Source organism: Idiotropiscis lumnitzeri, chromosome 4 (genome assembly GCF_059441095.1).
Source record: "Idiotropiscis lumnitzeri isolate Australia: NSW breed Sydney's pygmy pipehorse chromosome 4, RoL_Ilum_1.0, whole genome shotgun sequence".
Classification (NCBI taxonomy): domain Eukaryota; kingdom Metazoa; phylum Chordata; class Actinopteri; order Syngnathiformes; family Syngnathidae; genus Idiotropiscis; species Idiotropiscis lumnitzeri.
The window spans coordinates 22,298,479-22,318,327 of record NC_142394.1 but is presented as its reverse complement, the minus strand read 5'-3'; the positions used below and the strand labels follow the sequence as shown (position 1 = coordinate 22,318,327).

Here is a 19,849-nt window from a genome sequence, read left to right as displayed (position 1 = left end):
GTAAGCTTGAGAAAGGGTGTGTGAGGCTTCTTATGCGCAACTATGAGCAGAATGTCATCCAGCAAGTTGAGCCAGAATCCCAGACTCAAGGCAAAACATTTTTTAAAAACCCCTAACTCTATCAAAAAAGCATTGGTTGTGCAGACACCCCCTGCAGATAACTGATTAAAAACGAGAAAGCCTCCGTGATTTTTGGAAAAGAAATGGAAAGTCTTAGTAATCAGCCAGTAAATATGGCTCGACAACCGTGATAGTTCTGCAAATGACTTGTGTAATTGTTGCGCTGTGGTTTGGCAGCTTCTCGCAAATAGCTCGCATGTTTGCCCATTCCCATGTACAGCCATAAATTGTAAAACAATGGACATTTGACTTTATTTTTTTTAAGTCAGAGTTAGAAATATTGAGTATATTATTCTTGAATCAGGGGAATGCCAATAAAGAATAAAGGAATCGTAATATTCTTAGATGACAAGGGTAAAATCTCCAATTTGGGCACAAACAGTATGCCCAGCAAAAATACAAGACTAGAAAGCATGCTCGTCAAGAATCTTGGGAAAACTATGTTTGATGCAGTTATTACATTCGCCAATAATTAGGGCGAGAGCTTGTTAGATATGAGTAGTTTTATCCGAAAAAAAATGGTTTTGCACGAGTCACAGAATAGTTGCGATATTGGTCATGAAATAGGCGGGAAGAATTAAGGAATAGTTAATTGGTTCATCAAAACTCAGGGAGAAAAGTCTTAGAAGGGAATTGCAAGGGAGTTGTGAATGTTAGTCAAGTAAAAATGGAAAAAGTATCATAGACAAGAATCGGGGAAAAGTAAATATATGAGTAAAAAATCAGGGAAAAATGAAGTATTTTTGATTCAGGGACAAGCAAGTGTGCTTTTCATCAATAAAGGAATTTTTACAATAGTCAGGAATCATATGAAATTATGTTGTACAACAATCGGGGACTAGGAAATTTGCGAGCCAATAATCAGGTTCGAAGTATATTCGACAAGTCTCAAAGAATAGCAAATATGGTCTTAATAATTCCGTGATACTTGTCTGTGTTAGTCCAAAAATCAGGAAAAGATTATGTTAGACTAGAATCGGGGAATTGCCTTTGAGCGAAACAGGCCTGGGAAAAGTAAATTAGAAGAGAAATGGTGCCAGTATTCTGTGATGTTAGACAAGAATCAGTGAAAGCACGTTTGACAAAAATTTAGGAACGGCAAGTCTACAAGTCAAGAAACAGGGGAAAAGGCGGTGTATATATTTTGGAGACACACTTTGGTCAACCACTTTGCAATAAAGTAGGAGTAACTATCCAACAAATTAGACATGATTCTAATTAATGTTTGCAATGTTTTGTTTTTATTATTAGTAGGGTAAACATGGATACACACGATAAGTAAAATTGACGGAGAGATGTTTCACAGCTTTCAGACATTAAGTACAAAAATACAACTTTTCACCATGCTTCCGTCACATTTTAATTCACAATTAGAATAAGTGAATAGCTACTCGTTAAGCACAAAGTCTTAATGCTGAAAAGAACTGAAATGCATTGTGGGATTGGAGTAAAATTTAATTATGTGGTCACTTGTTTATTTTAAAAACTCAAGCTAAGAGTGAAATTTCGTAATCTCTTTTTTTCTGAATTTCAGGGCTATTTTTGTTGCTCTCTTCCCTTTTACAGAAACAGACACGAAGCTGCACTTCTTCCATCCTCACAGTCAATGTTTAGTGTTTCCCGACTGTGACTGAGCCAAGGCACATATTTTACCTTACAAAAAAAAAAAATCTCATGGCGCAACCACCAAACAAAAATGTCACAAAAAGCACACAAAGACCGGTTAATTATATAATGTACGTTCTAGTGGAAGAGCATTTAATTGTTCTGACAGTCAATATTCCTACCTGGTAAAATTACAGTGGTGCCTTGAGATACCATTGATGTGGATTAGAAGTTCAGCGAAGATACAAGCCGTTATTCGGATGACTTTTTGCTTTGACTTACGAGCAAAAAAATTCAAATAAAGTGCCACATGGTGGAAGTAAACAACTGAATTTGCTAACAAGAAGCAGCAGTTTGGCATATTTTGAACAGTTTGTGCAAAAAAAAAAAAAAAAAAAAAAGACGATTCAAGCCGTTTATCGCAACTCACAAGTTTACTCGAACGAAGTAACACACGTATACCTAAAACAACCACATTGCTTAAAGTCCGCTATCTTAAAGTCCGCTAGCTTAATGCTAATGCTAACACCTAATTGACAACAACATTGACGGGCTAAATATTAGCATGGATAGTTGCGGTGTTGTAACCCTTCAAGCATATGAGTGTTTTAAGTTACAAGTGTGTTCACGGGATGAAATCAACTTGTATCTCAAGGCACCATTGCAGTTGAACAAAAAAAAAAAACTATGTTTGTCGTACATATATCCTTTTTCCAACGATAAATTCCCCGGCAAAGCAAGTTTAAGGCATCAAGTCGAAGCACGGGTGAAGCCTGCTTACGCCCCCTTGTGGTTTGTTGCGCCAGTGTTGGACTCTGAAGTGTTCTTGAGCGAGGAGGTTTTGACGGAGGAGCCAGAGTTAATTAGATTCTCCTTCCAGCGGTAAACCCCCGCTGTCGCGCTCAAGTCTGTAAACACAAAACCTGCAAAGCGGGCCTCAATTACACACCCGGCGCGGAACTCATTTCATGGAGGAAAAAAGTAGACTACCTGGAGGGTCAGCACCACAACGCAAATGAATTCTCCATTGTTTCCGCACGTTTTCTTTCATCAGACAGTGGAAGACAAAAACGAAGAACCCTGCAATAGAGAGAAAAAAAAACATTCCCACTTTTGAAATGAAGCAGCGCCACTCAGACAATTTTCATCTGTCACCTTAAATCACACTTGTGAAAAACGCAGCTGTCCTCACACGGATGCTTTTTCCACAACAAAAGGTGCGATTTTCATTTAAATTCATTGTGGAAGGTGCACAATTTAGGTTATTTTTATTCCTACTGCAGTGGTTCTCTAATGGCCCTGACGTCTTAATAAGTTGGGGGTCCCCAAAAGTATTGCCACAGTTAACTTGAAAAAGTTTACTCATTACTTGACTTTAAAAGTTACTTTACTGATGAATTGATTTGAAAAGGAAATAATAAATACAAGTTGCTTGATTAGTAACATTCGATCACGCTGAACATAAAAATCACAAAAATGATTACTATTTAATTGCACCAAACACCAGATTTTGAAAACCCCGAAAAACGTTTATCTGTCTTGTGTCAGGCCATTTTCTTTTTCTGATCTTCAATTCTGAAGCGTTTGGCGCAAACCACCACTGCTAACTGTTTATAAAATTCCATTCCCATTGGAGATTACCTGATGGCCAATCAAGTCAATTTTGTAGCAGAAAATGTTAGACAATCAGTTTAAGCCTTTCGTAGCTTGGAAACACAAAAAGTTTACGTCTCGGCACCAGCTTTCTGTCTTTAAAATCTATCTGTTGGTTTTTATCTTCACCTTGCAGCACGTTGAAGATGGTGAACAGGTACATCATGGCCACTTTGCCCGGTCCAAACGAGAAGAAGCCCATGATCCAAGTGAGGCCAAGCAGAACGGTGAGGCTGGCCACCGCCCTCAAGTCCTGCACTGGGCTGCGACGACTGGTCGACGCCTTTTTGTTGGCGGCCATCCGCCGGATCTGAATCAGAACCACCACGAACACGGATGCGTTGCACAACAGCACCAACAGGATGAACGTCACCACCGTCACGTAGAAGAAGATGTCGTCCTGCAGCCAGCAGCTAGGTACAAAGGCACAGCCAGACATGACATGGGGTTAGATCAATTAATTATGCGCACAATATCAAATATTGGGATAATGAGTGCACAAAATGCTGAATTGTGCCCAAAAAAATATTTAAAAAAATAACCCTCAAATATCAAAACCATATGGGTGGAACTGATGGTAATTTTATTTTTCTGGGGGCTAAATATCTGAAATAAGAAGATAACAAGCGAAAAGGGCACGTTACATCCAGGTCAAAAGGGATGGTGCTTGAGCACCACTTGGCGTGCACGTGCCTGCTGTTGGACATGAAACAATTTTGCTGAAAAAAACGTGTCTGCAGCCTAAAGGATTTTTTCATCCACTGCAAAAGGGCAGGTGCCCGAGCACCACTTGGCGTGCACGTGCCTGCTCTTAGACATGAAAGTATTTTGCAATTTGAACTCTCATTGTTTACAGTGTGTTCCACAGAAATTGTAATCTAATATCTGACGCAAACTTAAGTGTTGTAGTTGGGAGTATTTACAATTGGTCGGTAGGTTTACTCTGCGCTGCAGCCACTGTGATTTGACTATTAGTGTTCCCGTAGGCGTTTATGTCAATGGCCAGCACCAAGCAGACAATGACCAGAGGAACGCCTGTAAGCACAAAACAAGAACAAACACAATTTTTAGAACGTACATTGTTGATATTTTAACAAAAAACACTACCAGATTTGATCAAATGAGCTGAAGGAAAAAGAGCTAATAAAAAATACCCAAGTGTTTTCAACACTTTGACTTGCATTTTAATTGATGAAAATGCAAAAAAAAATCAAATTTGGTTGATTGATTCCATTTTTTTTTCTTGAAAAAAAATATTGAAAAATGACTGCCGATCAAGCTCTGCGGCCGACGATTTGTTTTTTTTCCCTCGACTTAAAAAACTTAACAGCCAATGATTCTATAGGCCAAATATTTCAAATATTGTGAATACATCTTCAAGAAATGATCGGTAAATCGTCCGCATGTTTGTAGTCTGATATTTCTCATCTTTTAATGACATTTCTCAGACTATGTCATCTTTTCCTTACCCCACCCAACAGCGCAGAACTTGAGGATGTACGCGCGCACGTAAGTGTTGAAGACCTTGACCAGGGCGAAGTACATGTGGACGGCCTCCAGGGCCATCCAGGTGAAGGAAGCCAGCAGGAAGTAATGCAACATGGCGGCGGTGATGATGCACAAGCTGTAATCGCTAAAGGACGAGAGCCACGAGTCCAGCAGGAAAAGCAAGTTCAGTCCCAGCAAAGCGGCCGACAGGTTGATGAGAATTTTCGACGGGTAGTCACGGCGAAGCTTTCTGGAATCAGGTGAATGGCATAAAGTGTTTTATTATACTATTGTACGCATTATGCGACTTATTCGCACAAATGACCCAATTTCATTTCTGCCGTGTGATGACTCACTCAAAAGCGAGGTAAGTGAGGAGAGTGATCCCCAAGAAGACGGCAGATATTCCGCAACCAATGTATGAGATCACGCTTAAAATGTAACTGTCAGCCTCACTGATGGGAGTTCTGGAAACATCCTGAATTCAAAACAAAAATGTTTGATTAAATAATGTTTCGGCATAAATACATTTCTTGGAGACCAGTGAGATTCCTGATGATGTGGTAGTACCAAATCATGAAAGGGAAAAAAAATGCGATATAAGTTTGACTGGTTTGAACTCCCTCTGTGTGACAATCGAAGTTTATTTCCCTAGCAATTCCTTCCTACATAAAAATTACACATCCAGTATGAGTGTTGTTCCCATACCGATACCAGTATCGGTATCGGTACTGATACTGCCTTAAAACACTGGTATCGGATCGGTGAGTACCTTCCAGTATGGTCCCGATACCGGCTATCGACATTTGGTATCATGCTTCAAATTCTGACGTCTATGTTCATTCGTCCGGAATGTAAAATATTCGGGGGGTTAAAAAAATGCATTTTCATATTCACAATTAAACATAAATCTGCTTCAAATTTCAATCAGATGTAATCTTATGACCCAGCGAAGATGAAAAAGAAAACCATAAGTGATATAAAGTGATCAGAGCATTTATGCTGTGACGGTGTTAGGTTGGTCATATTGAAGATTTGATTTTTCAAAAGTATCGGTAAAGTATCGGTATCGGCCGATACTTCGGTATTGGTATCGTGACCCATAAAGTGGTATCGGAACAACACTATCCAGTGCGACTCACCAGCAGCACGGCGAAATGTGTGAGGTGCTCACACAGACAGCTGGTCTGATCAGGCGAAAGAGTCCAAGTTTCACAACCGAGGCTGCTCCATCCACCCAGCCCACCTGACACACGTACAAACGCGCACACGCATTATTTAAGTGGCTTATCAGCTGCCAGGCAAATTCCTGCACTTTTATTGCATTGTTCTACCAGGAAGCTCCGTTCATCTCACAGTAGACCTTCGAGTTACTCACTATTGGCTTGGAAATCCCAAAACACACACAGGATCTTGTCGTCATTCTAAAAAAAAGAAAAAAAACAAAGTCATGTAAGTTCTCCTCTAAGACATTTTGTGCTCATCCTTGTGTGTGGTGAATACTGCATGCCTACGGTCTCACTTGTTTGGCTTTGCGATGACGTAGCGTGATGACTACCCTCTCGCTGTCATTCAGGTTGCTAACGTGGCTGCCGTTGATGCTTGCGGACACAATGTAAGAATTCAACATCAAGTTGCTGTCCGTTGTTGCGTTGGTTGTTTGGGGGTCCTGTCGGCGATACCAAAAGGGTGATTACAATAAACCGCAGGTTCCGACATAACTGCTTCATTTCACTGTGCCTGCTCAATTTTTCCAAGACTAATCATGAAAACAGACAGAATGTTCGGGCAAATTTGTAATATGGCAAAAAAAAATAATTCTGTCCCACACTCCAGCTTCACGTCTCCTCCGTAAGCATACAGCTTCTGGCTAGCGGATGTCACAGATCAATTGCATCATAATTATCTTATTCTATGATTAGTTTAGGATTACTTGTGTTCAGTAAAAAAAAATAAATAATAATCTGGTAAAGAGAAGTTCCATTCCCTGGCTGAAGCGTTCGGCAGATGCTTCACTCTTCGTCACTGGTGATAGCTCTGACGAAGTCTTCTCTTTACCCGAAAAATAAAATTAAAAAAATTAAAAATCTAAAATTTAGCAGACGTCTTGGCTAACAATATAGCACAAAGTAATACGGATTTTACGTGTTTCTTTTTTTTTCAAAACAAAATAAAAAACCAAGGTACGTACTGAACGGGGATTTTTTTATCATAGCATTTAGTTTCACTGTTACAACCTCCGCCCTGAGGTCAACCATAAGAGCAATTTAGCCCACAACGAAAACAAGTTTGACACCCTTTGCCTTGTATAAAGAGACAGTGCCATAAAGTGTTTAATTAATGTCTTAGTAAGTTCATTTGTATGTAGTACGAGAGAGATAAGAGGACAAAGTTCTATCATATATCTTGTAAGCTAATGATCATTGTCCAGAAAGATAGTTGTGTAGTAGATACAACACAAATTGTGCCAAAGCTAGCTGCTAGCTTACTTAGTTAGCAATATGGAGTCAACATGGTCAATTCTTAGAATGCTGTAAAAAAAACGCAGAATAGAATCAACTTGGACAAAAAAAAATAATAAATCACGCGAACATACCAGGAAGAGGTCTTGTGTTCCATAGAACTGAAACTGGACACGAGTTTTATTCCTCTGTCCCGGTGGTAGAAAATTGTGGAGAGTAGAGGGCAGGGATATGGTCGCATTTGCTTCTGGGATTGGTTTGCCCTCAAAACTCTGGTTGACAAGTACCTAAAATGCAAATTATTCCTCATTAGAATTCGAAATGTATGAGAGAAAATGAAGTTTTTAGTCGGCTGTGAGTTACATTTGGCTCCTGGAACGAAGAAATGGACACTGCTGTGAACGTGAGGCCGTTGAATCCCTCGGGATCCACGTCGATCATGGATAGAGCCAGTGAAGGGGCGGTCAAACTTAGCAAATCATTTGGAAAATCCATAGTGTTGCCCATTTTATCAGTCAGATTCAGGATGCTAGTTTTGCAAAGGGAGGGATGAATAAAACAACAAGTAGAGCTCATGGTGAAAAAAAAATGTCAGTTCAATGTCATAAAAACACAAAACTTCATTTTTCTCCCAGCGAATGAACACCTCTTGGGAGGGTATCATTTCTGAAAACTTAAGTCATGAGCCCCCTTAGCTTACTCAGTAGCGCCCCCTGGAAATAAAAATAAATAAATTAGCCCCCAATACCAATTTTAGTAATGGACACAAAATTGAGTTGACGTGTCTCATCATGACAGCGCCCTTGGAAAAAGTTCCAGGACTAAAATTGAACAATAAAGTTGTCAACTTAGTTTTTTAAGCAGCCATTTTAGACAAATTCCAGGGAATTTGCTGAAATAAGCCCTAATCGTAAGAAAGTATCCTAGTGATACCATAAGACATTTTGTGATCCATGATTTACTACAAATAAAGTTTTCACATTTAACTATCTATACCAGTGATGTATTGTGCCAAAAAAGAACAAAAACAAAATCGATGGAAATTCACCAAGGGACTTTAAAATGACTTTTTTTAAATTAGACAAGCGTATGTCTTGATCAAATGAAGTGCCTGGCCTCACTTTAACATGATTCCTTGTCACCAAAGAAATAGAATCAGATTCGCTTCATTGTCATCGCACCACTGCGGTTCTCGGACACAACCCGTCTAAGGGTCACCTAAAAAAATAATGACCGGCATCTAATGTCCGTCAAAGTTTGATGATTCGGATTGTTTGCAGCCTTCGCGAGCTTCTATTTTCCATACCTGCCAGCCACCGGGGTCATGTCCGTGTCGGAAATCAAGATGTCGGAGAAAACATGAACGATGTTGTCGCCGAGTGCCGGCGTGACGGTGGTGACGTTCACCACCTGGTTGAGTTTCTCCACCACCGTATTGAGCTCGGAGGGAGGAATCTGTGCGGCGTTCCCCAGCGTGGCGTTTACAAGGTCCTGGATGATGTCCACCACTTCAGCAGCATTATCTGAAGAGACAACAGCGCACAAAGGTGAAATTCACACTTTCCCTTCATTGCGTTCGATTTGCAAAGACTCAAATGAGAATGAGTCCGATGGAATTTGGATCGGATATGTGATTGCGCCTCTTACCAGTGGTGACGGTGATGTTTTCAAGGTCCGAAATGGAACCGAGTGGACTGCAATTTGTCATGTCCGGATGGGCCCAGCTGGTTGTGTCGTTTTCAAGGTGTAATTCACTAAATACGATCAGATGGCAGGCAAATTAAAATGAGACGTCGTTGGCATAAGCCGAAGCAGAATTTGATGGCGTCAAACAAAGTGATGAGGAAACCTGGCCAAATGGTTTTAGCCTTTTCTGTGTGAAATATCAATTGAACAGAAGAGATGACGTGAGTGAGGTCAATTATTGCTTGGATTCAAAAATCGATACTCAAGCAGAGTTTTAACATGAACATTGAGGGACTGAATAATTGACTCTCTTTGTTGAATTAATACGGCACAGACGTGTACTTTCGACACGGAAATTGATGAGTAGCAGCCTAGTTTTTATGTTTTGCTTGATGACTCAAAGGGAGCCCAAACCAAAATTTCATAAATAGGCCGGAAACATCCCTGGACTGGTCACTGGCCAATCGCACGACACATACACGATAGACAAAAGCCCATTCAAACTCACATTCGCAACCACAGACAATTTTGCATCTCTAATGAACTAAGAAACGTTTAGGATGTGGGAGGATGCCCACGTTTTCTCCTTTTTTGTTCATCGAAATTCATTTTCTCTTGAAAACCTTTCACGTCACTCCGTTTTTGAGTTGGATCCCAATCCTCGTCGTCCTGATTTAGTGACGTTAAAGTCATGCTTATATCACTAAGACGTAAGACCGCATCGTTACATGACCTACTTGAAGGATATCTCTATTGAGGCGTGTGTGCCGAGCGGAAGGACGGCAAGGAGCCGGGCCGTCTCCATGGAAACAGATTGTTCTGCTCGAGTTTAACAGGATATGTATGAAGTAAATAGAGCCATATGAAAAGAATTCTGGCCGTCCGCGGTAAATGTTGGCTGAGATGACAAAAGTCCCACGTTGACGCTGTACCGCATATTGCTCCATTTTCTACGTCATGCTATTTTTATGATTTTTAATATTAACTGAAGAGAACGTGCGTAAACCAAAAACTCACATGGACGGGAGAACACGCGGCTTTTTTTTGACTTGAGAGTGTACCTAACCCCCTCGTCTGAATTCAGCCGGGATAGACTCCAGCTCACCCGCAACCGTAATGACGATAATTGGTATGAGAATAAATAAAATGCTCAAAACGGACATGAAGTCGCACTTGATCTTACCAAAGCCTGTAGGCTCGCTGCGAGCTTGGCTTTTCGCATCGCATGGTTTGATAATCTTGAGGAAAGGCTTCAGGCCAAAGGTAGTCACCATAGATTGTCGACGTCAATTCCTCGGAACAATTTGGAGGAACTGAAAGATAGAAAATAAAAACACATGACTATCGCGTTTACACAATAACTAACGAGGAACAAGAAAGTCAAACAAAACATCGCTAGTTGCCAACATGGGTGGCAGCACAAAATGTCCGCATGAACTCACTTCCCTGAACATCAAAGAGAAATTGCTTTAGGTTTGTCTTTTTCTCGGCAAATAGTTAACACGCTGCTAATATGGCTCTAAGATGGTGCGAAATATGATAATTGCATGAAAAAGTCCAAAAGAGGTGATGTCATGAAAGTGTTATTGATGGTTCGGTGGCAAGGAACCGTTTTTGTTTTTTTTTAAAAGTGTGCACTTAATGTATACCTACATATTTGTATGAGCTCCAGAGCTGTCGTTTGTATCACATTGGAGTTGTTTTCATACTTGTCCATCAAGCTGGTGTTTATGAAATATATAACTTCCTCAATGTGTATTTTGCTGTAAGTCTGAACATGGAAGTCACTTGTGTACCTGTTGATGAAACGCACAACACACCGTTTTATATAAGCGGTAAACAGACCACGCTAGCGGAGAAGTCACCTACTCTTTAAATTGCTGGTGGAAACGCTACAAGAAAGGAAAGCAGAGGCTCGTGTTAATCAAAGGCAAATATTTGTGAATTCAACATGACCGTATATCCTTTCGTTGAAATACTCACCGTCCATACATTGGATCGCTCCGCGTTCCTGTGAATACACAATGGCTTGAGAAAGGACTTTTTAATGAAAGTAAGCTTAAGGCTGAGTCTTTAAGACGCACCACCAGCTCCCCTCCACCGTGGCCACGTTCAACACGAGTGTGGTGCCGTTCGCTTGCAGCTTTTCTTTTAACTTTGAACACAAAAGAATTCCATGAGTTCAAATTGCAGATAAATGCAATCAAGTTGATGTGTTTGTGTTGGTCTTACCCACTGTTCAATCATTTCCTCGGGTTTCGTCGCGTTCCCGATGAAATACAATTGGAGTTTGGCCCTCAGAAACACATCTGCAACAACTGCAATGCTGTCATTTTCATTTTTTTAATTATTTATTTTCAATTGTAGTGCAACTTTTACTACATCGGGGGTCAAGTTGGTGCCCGTGGGTCTCCTGTTCTCAAAACATTGTGATTTCCTAGGAATGTTATCGTACTAATCATTGGAATATCGTCGCTGTCCTGTGAGAAAGACCATTTTTTTAATTTATTTAATTTTTTTTTAAGTGAATGCGTTTTTTTTGCGTTAAAAACATCCCATTAGCATGAAAATGACAAAATTGGACATACGTGTCTTTCACAGGACAGTGACGATATGCATACACTTGTAGACTTTTAGAAATGTTGCATATCGATATTTAGCTCCCTATTTGAATCATAGATGATCATTATTTTGTGAAATCATTAACATCTTAGTTGAATAACACATCAATCAAACGACTTTGAAATGAAAGTCATTGTTGAGACACATTCACATCTATCCATTCCTTTGCTTTGTGAACTCACCTGCAGTCGCGTTGGCGCTCAGCGGTTTTCTTGTTGTTGACATGTTAGCAACTTCGGTAACCCTTTGGGTTGTACCTGGCAAATCGAATGGATGAACAAATCAACTCGTAGACTCAGTGGCAACAATGTGGAACTCCATTACCAAGGAGCAATTATTCCCACCTGCTGTGCTATGCGATGTATCCAATTTTACTTCAATTGGTCTAAAAATTATCAATTAAAAATCGGTGTGTGTCTTTTATCAATTCACGAGAGAGTAAATCGAGAGCTCATCATTATTTCAGCAAAGCATTGGCTAATAGGAAAGCAGTAATTGGTGTCAAGGAAGTATGTTTGAGTGATACATTTTGACTGTTCTCAGATTATTGAATGTTGGGTAGGAGCTAAATTTAGCCGCGGTATTTAGTCAAAATAAAAATTTTCATCACTCTGACAAAGTGCCTTGGCATCAAGATGCCACAATACGGCAGCACTACTTTTGTCTAAATGAAACTCTATTTAACTTTAATATAGTTCCTTGACACCAAATCAGAATGCTGCAAGATTTGGTAAAAAGATTCCAGAAGGTGGGAGTAAAGCTCTGTTTTTGTCGAACTGAAGCTCTTCAGACTGTACCTTAGTACCAAGATGTCACAAAATTGCACGAAAGCAATATTTTTATTGTCGAAAGCAATACTTTTAAACTGAAATTGTTCATATATGCATGATTGTTCTGCCTGCTTACCAGACGAGGTCACAGGCGGTGGCGGTTGTGTCATGACAGGTGATGAAGACTCTAAATATATTAAAAAAAAAAATGAAGGGACTGAATTCTTACATGACAATGTACACACAATGATGTACTTGAGGCCAATAATCATGAAGGTGAGTCAATATTTGACTCACCCACAGACAGCACGCGAATGCTGTTGGGTTCCGCCCCCAGTATGAGAACACCGTTAGAGAAGAGCCAACTCAGTTGTTTGGAAACGTTGGCCTGAACCTCTTCGACATTAGCAGCGGGATCCACCACGATGTTGACTTCCGAGCTAAAACTTGACGCAAAAAAAGCTCTGCATGTCAACGAAAGACTTGCAACTCATAAAAACAACACACAAAGTCACTGTGCTGACCTATAAAATTTCCATTGAAATGGCAGTGGTGCCTTGAAATACGAGAGCAACACAAGAGTACTCACAGTCATGTATTCTTTATCCTCTGAGAAGAATGACGATAGTAATGCCGCACTGATGAGCTGAGAGAAGCTGACACATCTCAGCGAAAGGTATTTGATGAATTGAGATTCAAGTGTTTTGAATTACAAGTCGCGGAATGAGTTAAACTCATATCTCAAGGCAGCACAGTTTTTTTAATTTTTGTTTTGGAAACTTGAATTGAGCAAAGCCCTTTGAGACTGTCTGTGATTAAGGGCTATACAAATAAAATTGACTTGACTTGACTTGACTCACCATTTGTTACAAGCGTTGGCTGACACAGCTCTTGACTCCTGGAAAAAAATCACGTTAACAGAGATTTAATAATAATAATAATAATAATTCGCTCCATTGCATTTTCTGTACTCCAAATTATACTGTTCCTTAATATTGCGTGTCAATTACAACGTGCCCTTTAGTGTCTATTTATTTCCTTTTTTCATCTCTGCCACAACCACTATATGAAGTTGGGCATAGTTCAAAGCAAACCAATATTATCTTTAATATAGTAGCCGATTACTGCTTATGTTATTACGACATACATACCTGAGATAGTTTCACAGAGCATGTGTGGCTGTATGAAAACAGAGATGACACAATTCAATTCCGGATCACGTCACTCCTCTTCATTAACTCCAAAAAAACCGTTCAATCTCACGAATAACTTACTTGTCTTGTGAGTCCACAGATATGTCGCGAACGGAAGTGCCTTGAGGGAAAATATTCTTGAACTGATAAGAGATGGCAAATATATATTTATCCATAGCAAATCTGACAAAACCTTTCCACATGCCGCAATTTTCTTCATACCCATTGTCTGATGATGTTCGTCAGTGATGCGGGACAATTTCCTGGCTTTGTTTGAGTGAGGGACGTCACCATTTCGACTTTGAAAAATGACCATGCTATAAAACAAAAAAAAAATAGTAACTATTGTCCCGTGTATATACATATTTCTCTCTCTCTCTCTCTCTCTCTCTCTTTATATATATATATATATATATATATATATATATATATATATATATAAATCTTGAGTTAATGCTTTAATTTTGACAGCCCTAATATATATATATATATATATTTTTTTTTTTTTTTAATTCCCGCGATTAAATATTTTAACACAGTTAACTCTGTTTTTCTTTTTTAATTTAACTTTAAAAATGAATTTACATATCTTGCAAAGCAAAATTCAAACACTATTAGCTCCACATATTTAGCACATCATCTCAGAACAAAACACCTTTCTTTAGTTACCACTGGGCCTTGCAAACCAACACTGCTGGAGTGTGGTGCTTACAACTAAATGTACTGCATATATAAGTTTGGAGAGAAATATTCCTGTCAAGATGACTCCATTTAGATTATATTCAAGGATCAAAGAAAGCTGTTAGAACAGTCTTTGATTTAAAATACACTTCATATTTGGTGATTTTACATTTATTACAATAAATTATTCTATTAAATACCTGTTAAAAGCTTCACAAAAAATAGTAGTCAAAAGAAAATGCGACTAATCACAATTAATTATGGAATTTTTTGTGATTACTTAGTTTTACAAATTTAAAATCGCTTGACAGCACTAATATATCTATATATATATATATATATATATATATATATATATATTTATACACTATTATCCTCACAAGGGGTGCGGGAGTAATGGAGGCTATCGCAGCTGTCTTCAGCCAGTCGGTGTTGTACACCCTGGACTGGTTGCCAGCCAATCACAGGTCACACAGAAGAACAGCCACTCTCACTCAAAATAATACCGAAGGACAATTTGGAGTGTTCAATTCACCGAACATGCATGTTTTTGGAATGTGGGAGCAAACCGGAGTACCCGGAGAAAACCCACGCAGGCACGGGGAGAACATGCAAACTCCACACAGGAAGGCGGGACCGGAAAGTGGATGCCAGCGTTAGCAATAACTTTTGATGTCAGTTGAAACTGTGTTTAAAAATGTTACATATTGTACTTTCCGAGGTGTTTTAAAACTTAAAAATGCTTTAGCCTAACTTCTATGAAATGGCTTGCGACTTAGCAGCAATAAGATGTGTGTCCCAGGATGGCAACTACTGATCCATACGTAAGCAATACCATCTTTCTTACCACAGCGTAGGTTGCCATCTTTCTCGGGCGGGCAGTTGTGTTTCCACTGGCGCAGGTCCCAGCTCACAACATCTCCATCTGCACACGTCCGCCTCCACAGCTCCTCCTCGCTCCATTCACTGGCCCATATCCTGAACTGACCGATGGATCCCAAGAGATTGTTCCCTTGCTCCACTCTGACGGCTCCATTGGCATCCACATAGTGCGACGCCCCCAGAGTCAGGGTCCCGTTCGGGACCAAATGCTGCTGCGTGGTGACGTTTGCGAAAAACACTTCCCCGAGGATGGTTTCGTTCAGAAAGAGGCGCAGCCTACTGGGCCCACCAGACCAGGTGAGGCAGACTGAATACCACTGGAGTACCTTCAATTTAAAATCTAGACGCCATTCTTGTCCGAAGAGCCAGACCACCAACTGTGTCCCCGTGCCCCCCAGGCCCAGCTCCACATGTCGACTTCCTGGAGCTTTGTAAACAAAAGCAGTCCATTCTGTGTCATACGCGCGTTGCAGTCGCATGCATACGCTCAAGTTCTGGAGGGGGGGCACCACAGTGTCCGGGTGCAGCAGCCACTCGCATGGACGAAGACTGAAGTCGACCTTTTCGCCCCACAGGCTGCTGCTGCTCGAGGCTGACACAAGCACAGACACATTCAGACGTGATTTACTTGCGAATTGACCGGTCATAAAAGTAAAATGCTGCACTTGAAAAATGCTGCCGTGCATTTTAATTATGTAACAAAAATGATGTCACTCTGTATTTTAGACCCAAATGAATCCAGTAATTTTTAGAAGAACATTTCACCTTCCCAATCTTATAGAGAATCACGATATAAAGTTGAATCTCCAGATCTTACGTGAAGCCAGAAGACACACTGAGAGGACCAAACAAGCAGTCCGGAAAGATAAACTTGTCACGGAGTTCATTGCAGCAAAAAAAAAAAAAAAAAAAAAATTGAAAAAAAGGAGCTAAATCTTGAGTAACCAAGCCGGTCAAGTGAACATCTGCTGCAACACAAAAAATGCGATAAATACAGAATTTGTCTTCAGTCTTCGATAATAAATTATTATTAACACTTACCATGACGGCCTTGTCTGAGTCGTCAAATTTAATAAACAAACGTGGAAAACTGTTTAAACACGTAGATGTTCGCTTTAAGGAGCCATGAGTGTGTTGGTGTGACCTGTGCATAAGAAGTCACGCCCGCACCTTCTATTATTTCGCTCCTGGAGTTATTCATTAAACGCTGTCAATAAGCATAACCAGCAAGCCGGATAGCAGTAAACCTCGTGGACTTGTTCACTCTGGACGTCATAAAATTCTTTGCAAACAGCCACTGTAATATTGGACTGCATCACAGTTATTGCCAAACAATGACTTGTCAAACAAATCTAATTGTTCCTTCTGTGTCATCTTCGGTGGTTCAAGCCAGTACGCTTGTCTTTTTTTCGTGATGGCGCTTTGAATTTTGAATGTAAGAAAGTCGAACAGTTACATAAAACAAAATCAATACACCCTCGAGAATCGATATCACTCTATCACACAACTGACTGTTTCCATCCTTATTGGAATTAGTAAAAGCATATTGAAGTAGCCTTTCTGAAGTTACAAAAAGACCGTTGATAAAGTGAAATTGATAAAATGATAATAAAATAAAATAATAAAAATGTTTAAGAGACCTGAATCAAAGGAATTTTAATCTGGATTTAAAAGCATTTACATTTGGATCGGATTTAATTTCCGATGGCAATTTACCCCATTTGTGTGCACCATGACAGTTAAATGCTGCTTCACCATGTTTGCTCTGAAACCTGGGCGCCACTAATTTTAGGCTTCTTTTCAGTTTGAGGTGTTGGAAAAAAAAAAAACTTAAGTATTTACACTGAAATACCTAAATTCATTGATATTCATGAGAGCCATGCCCTCTGGACATTTACAAATAAATTGCACTATTTTATTTTTAAAAAATGTGTTATTTATGTGTCTGAGAAGGAGCCAGATGGGCTGTCACGGAAAGTCAACTCCCTACATGGAATGTACCACTGACAAACTGACAAAGTGTCTGATATCGAGAAAACATACTCGTGAAAAAAGCTGAACTGAAAGACAGCATGGAGGCGCTAATAATGGCAGCACTAGAACAGGCCCTAAACACACGTTTAATCGAGGCCCGGGTCTACCACGTAAGACAGGACCCCTGTTACATTGAACAGCAAAGTTCTGTTAAGTTGAAGGACAGAAAGTTATGCATACACACTCTTCTGATCACACAACCTCTTTGTTGGCTTCGTTCCAACCCTCTTATTATGGCGCACCTGTTGAATGGGATGTGATGGTGCCCTGTGGGATGCCAAGCCTGCCCTCTGGGACTCTAATGTCGCCCGCTACACTTTCCCTCTCCTCCTCCACATATGATTGGCTGTTTGTCGTGTGTTAATGTATGCCTGTTTACTGAGGTTTTTTTTTTTATAAATACACTGCTCCCCCTACAGGCAGTCTGGGATCGTCCCCCCCCCTCCTTATGTTTTTCTTTTCATCTGCGATAAAAGGGCGCTGTAAAAAGTGACCCGACAGAGTCCCGTTCTGAATCCCACTTGTTGGTGATTGTTTTTCCGTCTCTAGGTCGTGTCTGTTTCATTTCGTTGCACCGTGTGATACAATGATAAGAAAACTATTTTGATTCTGAGTAGCATTTCTTTTTGTGTGTGTGCTTGAACTGGGACATTTATACATAGAATGGAGTTGTTGTGCTCTGACGGGAATTTTCTATCAGTTATGCTCTCTTGTGTTCGCCTTGAGTGATTTCATCTCAACTGACATGACATTTTCATGGCTCTTGATTGGCTCACTCGCTTATTCAATTTCTCTTTACTTGTGTGTGTTTGTTGCTCACTCAACGCAGATCAGGACTTCAGCCCATAGCCTGAGGGAATGTTCCCAGACTCCAGTATGTAACAAAGATGCAGTTGAACCGTGTGAACCATCGGAAATTCCATCTGAAGTTCCCTCACAGTGGTCTTCACGTGTTCGACTTCACACTATAACGTCCACACCCTGATGCCATAATTACTCCGGGCCTCAGGAAGTCGTTGATGAAGCTCTGGGTGGTTCTGCTGCACCCTGGCCCAGCCCGGATGATGGTTGCCAAGATACCAATAGACGTTCATAACGACGAGTGCTTTTTCGGACCCATTTTTGTCGAGTTGTGTCACAGCTGAGCCACACCATAAAAAGGACACCTATTGCTTTGGAGTCCGAAGCTTCGACAAAACCCGAGACCATTAAACTAAAACCCCACATGGGACTTAATTTCCTGTTTACCGTGTCAAACAGATGAAAGGCCCCTGTGGTGAAAGCATGTGAGATGGACCAGAACAGAGGCGTTAGTGTTCATGGTGAGGGAGAGAAAACTTAAGCGCAAGGAGATAATGTGACGTTCTCTCATTCGCAGGAGTTCTTTGTCGGACTGGGAGCATTTCTCATATTCTTAACGTCTGCAGATTCTTCAATCCGGGTAAGGTTTATACCTCTTTTATCCCTTCACTTTGTACTTTTAACAAGTCAGAGGAGGACTTCTGTAATCGTTGTGAATTGCAGAATTAGTTCAATGGGTATCGCTCTATGAAATTCTGTCCACATATTTAATACCTTGATGTTGTATCAATTATTCCCCTCCCGTGAATAAAGTCATTGATCTAGACCTCTGATTGAGTGGTAAGAGAACCACCCATACTATGTTGGCGCCCTCTAGTGCACAGGTGTCAAACTCAAGGCCCGGGTGCCAGATATGGCCTGTCACAGTATTTTATGTGGCCCACTACTTCAGCTTTTTTCCTAATTGGATTTTGGTTGAAAATCTATATAGACATTGCAATTTTTATTGACTTCATTTGATATTACAAACATTTTTTTTTTCACCAAGTCTCTTCTTATCATCCATCATCCATTATCTGTACTGCTTGTTCTCACAAGGGTTGTGGGGGTGCTGGAGCCTATCCCAGCTGTCATCGGGCAGTAGGCGGGGTACACTCTGAAGTCGTTGCCAGCCAATCGCAGGGCACACATAGACAAACTATCATCCGCGCTCACATTCATATCTAGGGGCAATTTAGAGTGTCCAATCAACCTGCCATGCATGTTGTTGGAATGTGGGAGGAAACTGGAGTACCCGGAGAAAACCCACACAAGCACAGGTAGAACATGCAAACTCCTCGCAGGAAGCCCGGAGCCGGAATCGAATCCACGACCTCTGCACTGTGATTCCATTGTGCTAACCTGTCGTCCACCGTTTTGCCTCTTCTCATTATTAACTAAGCAATTGTTATATTGTCACAACTTTTCATGACGGAATTTCAAATTTAATTTGTTGTTAATGATCACAAAAAAAAAACAAAAAACGCAAGGGCAGTTGGCTTTGCAGACTCCTCACAGTCATAATGTTCATCTGAGGCAAACCATGACTATGATTTGCCTCATAGCGAAAATGAGTTTAAAACTCCTGCTGTAGTGGCAGGTAAGAAAAAAAAAATCACCACCCATCTACAGTTCAGTTGTGTTTTACTTGATAATACTCTACATTAATTTTACTTAGGTACAATTCAAGTCAGTATTTCTATTTTATTTTATTTTATTTTATTTTGTTTTATTTTATTTTATTTTAAGCACATAGATATATTTGTTAAATTTCAAACAATTAAGAAAGGGGAATGGGGAAAAAATAATACAT

At 40.2% G+C, this 19,849-nt stretch overlaps 1 protein-coding gene across 1 annotated transcript; it reads right to left on the bottom strand.

Annotated features, from left to right (window-relative positions):
* Window positions 1–2,502: 2,502 nt before the first annotated feature.
* Window positions 2,503–16,049, bottom strand: adgrg4a (adhesion G protein-coupled receptor G4a). Its single transcript, XM_088293500.1, has 26 exons — window positions 15,980–16,049; window positions 15,128–15,754; window positions 13,822–13,916; window positions 13,681–13,742; window positions 13,558–13,585; window positions 13,267–13,304; window positions 12,704–12,852; window positions 11,247–11,332; window positions 11,099–11,169; window positions 10,998–11,025; window positions 10,884–10,906; window positions 10,668–10,810; window positions 10,198–10,327; window positions 8,976–9,082; window positions 8,635–8,851; window positions 7,692–7,857; window positions 7,463–7,615; window positions 6,389–6,535; window positions 6,245–6,290; window positions 6,009–6,112; window positions 5,223–5,344; window positions 4,848–5,116; window positions 4,302–4,413; window positions 3,508–3,791; window positions 2,716–2,805; window positions 2,503–2,648 (listed from the first exon to the last, which is right to left on the bottom strand). The coding sequence occupies exons 1-26, from the start codon at window positions 16,047–16,049 to the stop codon at window positions 2,503–2,505; spliced, it is 3,513 nt and encodes a 1,170-aa protein (XP_088149626.1).
* Between the last annotated feature and the right edge of the window lie 3,800 nt (window positions 16,050–19,849).

Bases quoted from the DNA above. Each gene is read 5' to 3' on its own strand.
- adgrg4a (XM_088293500.1), bottom strand. From the start codon at position 16,049: ATGAACTCCGTGACAAGTTTATCTTTCCGGACTGCTTGTTTGGTCCTC. The intron at 12,853-13,266 runs GTGAGTCAAGTC...TTTTGCGTCAAG, and splicing joins GCCAACGCTTGTAACAAATG to TTTTAGCTCGGAAGTCAACA. The intron at 2,806-3,507 runs GTGAAGATAAAA...TCTCTATTGCAG, and splicing joins CATCTTCAACGTGCTGCAAG to GGTTCTTCGTTTTTGTCTTC.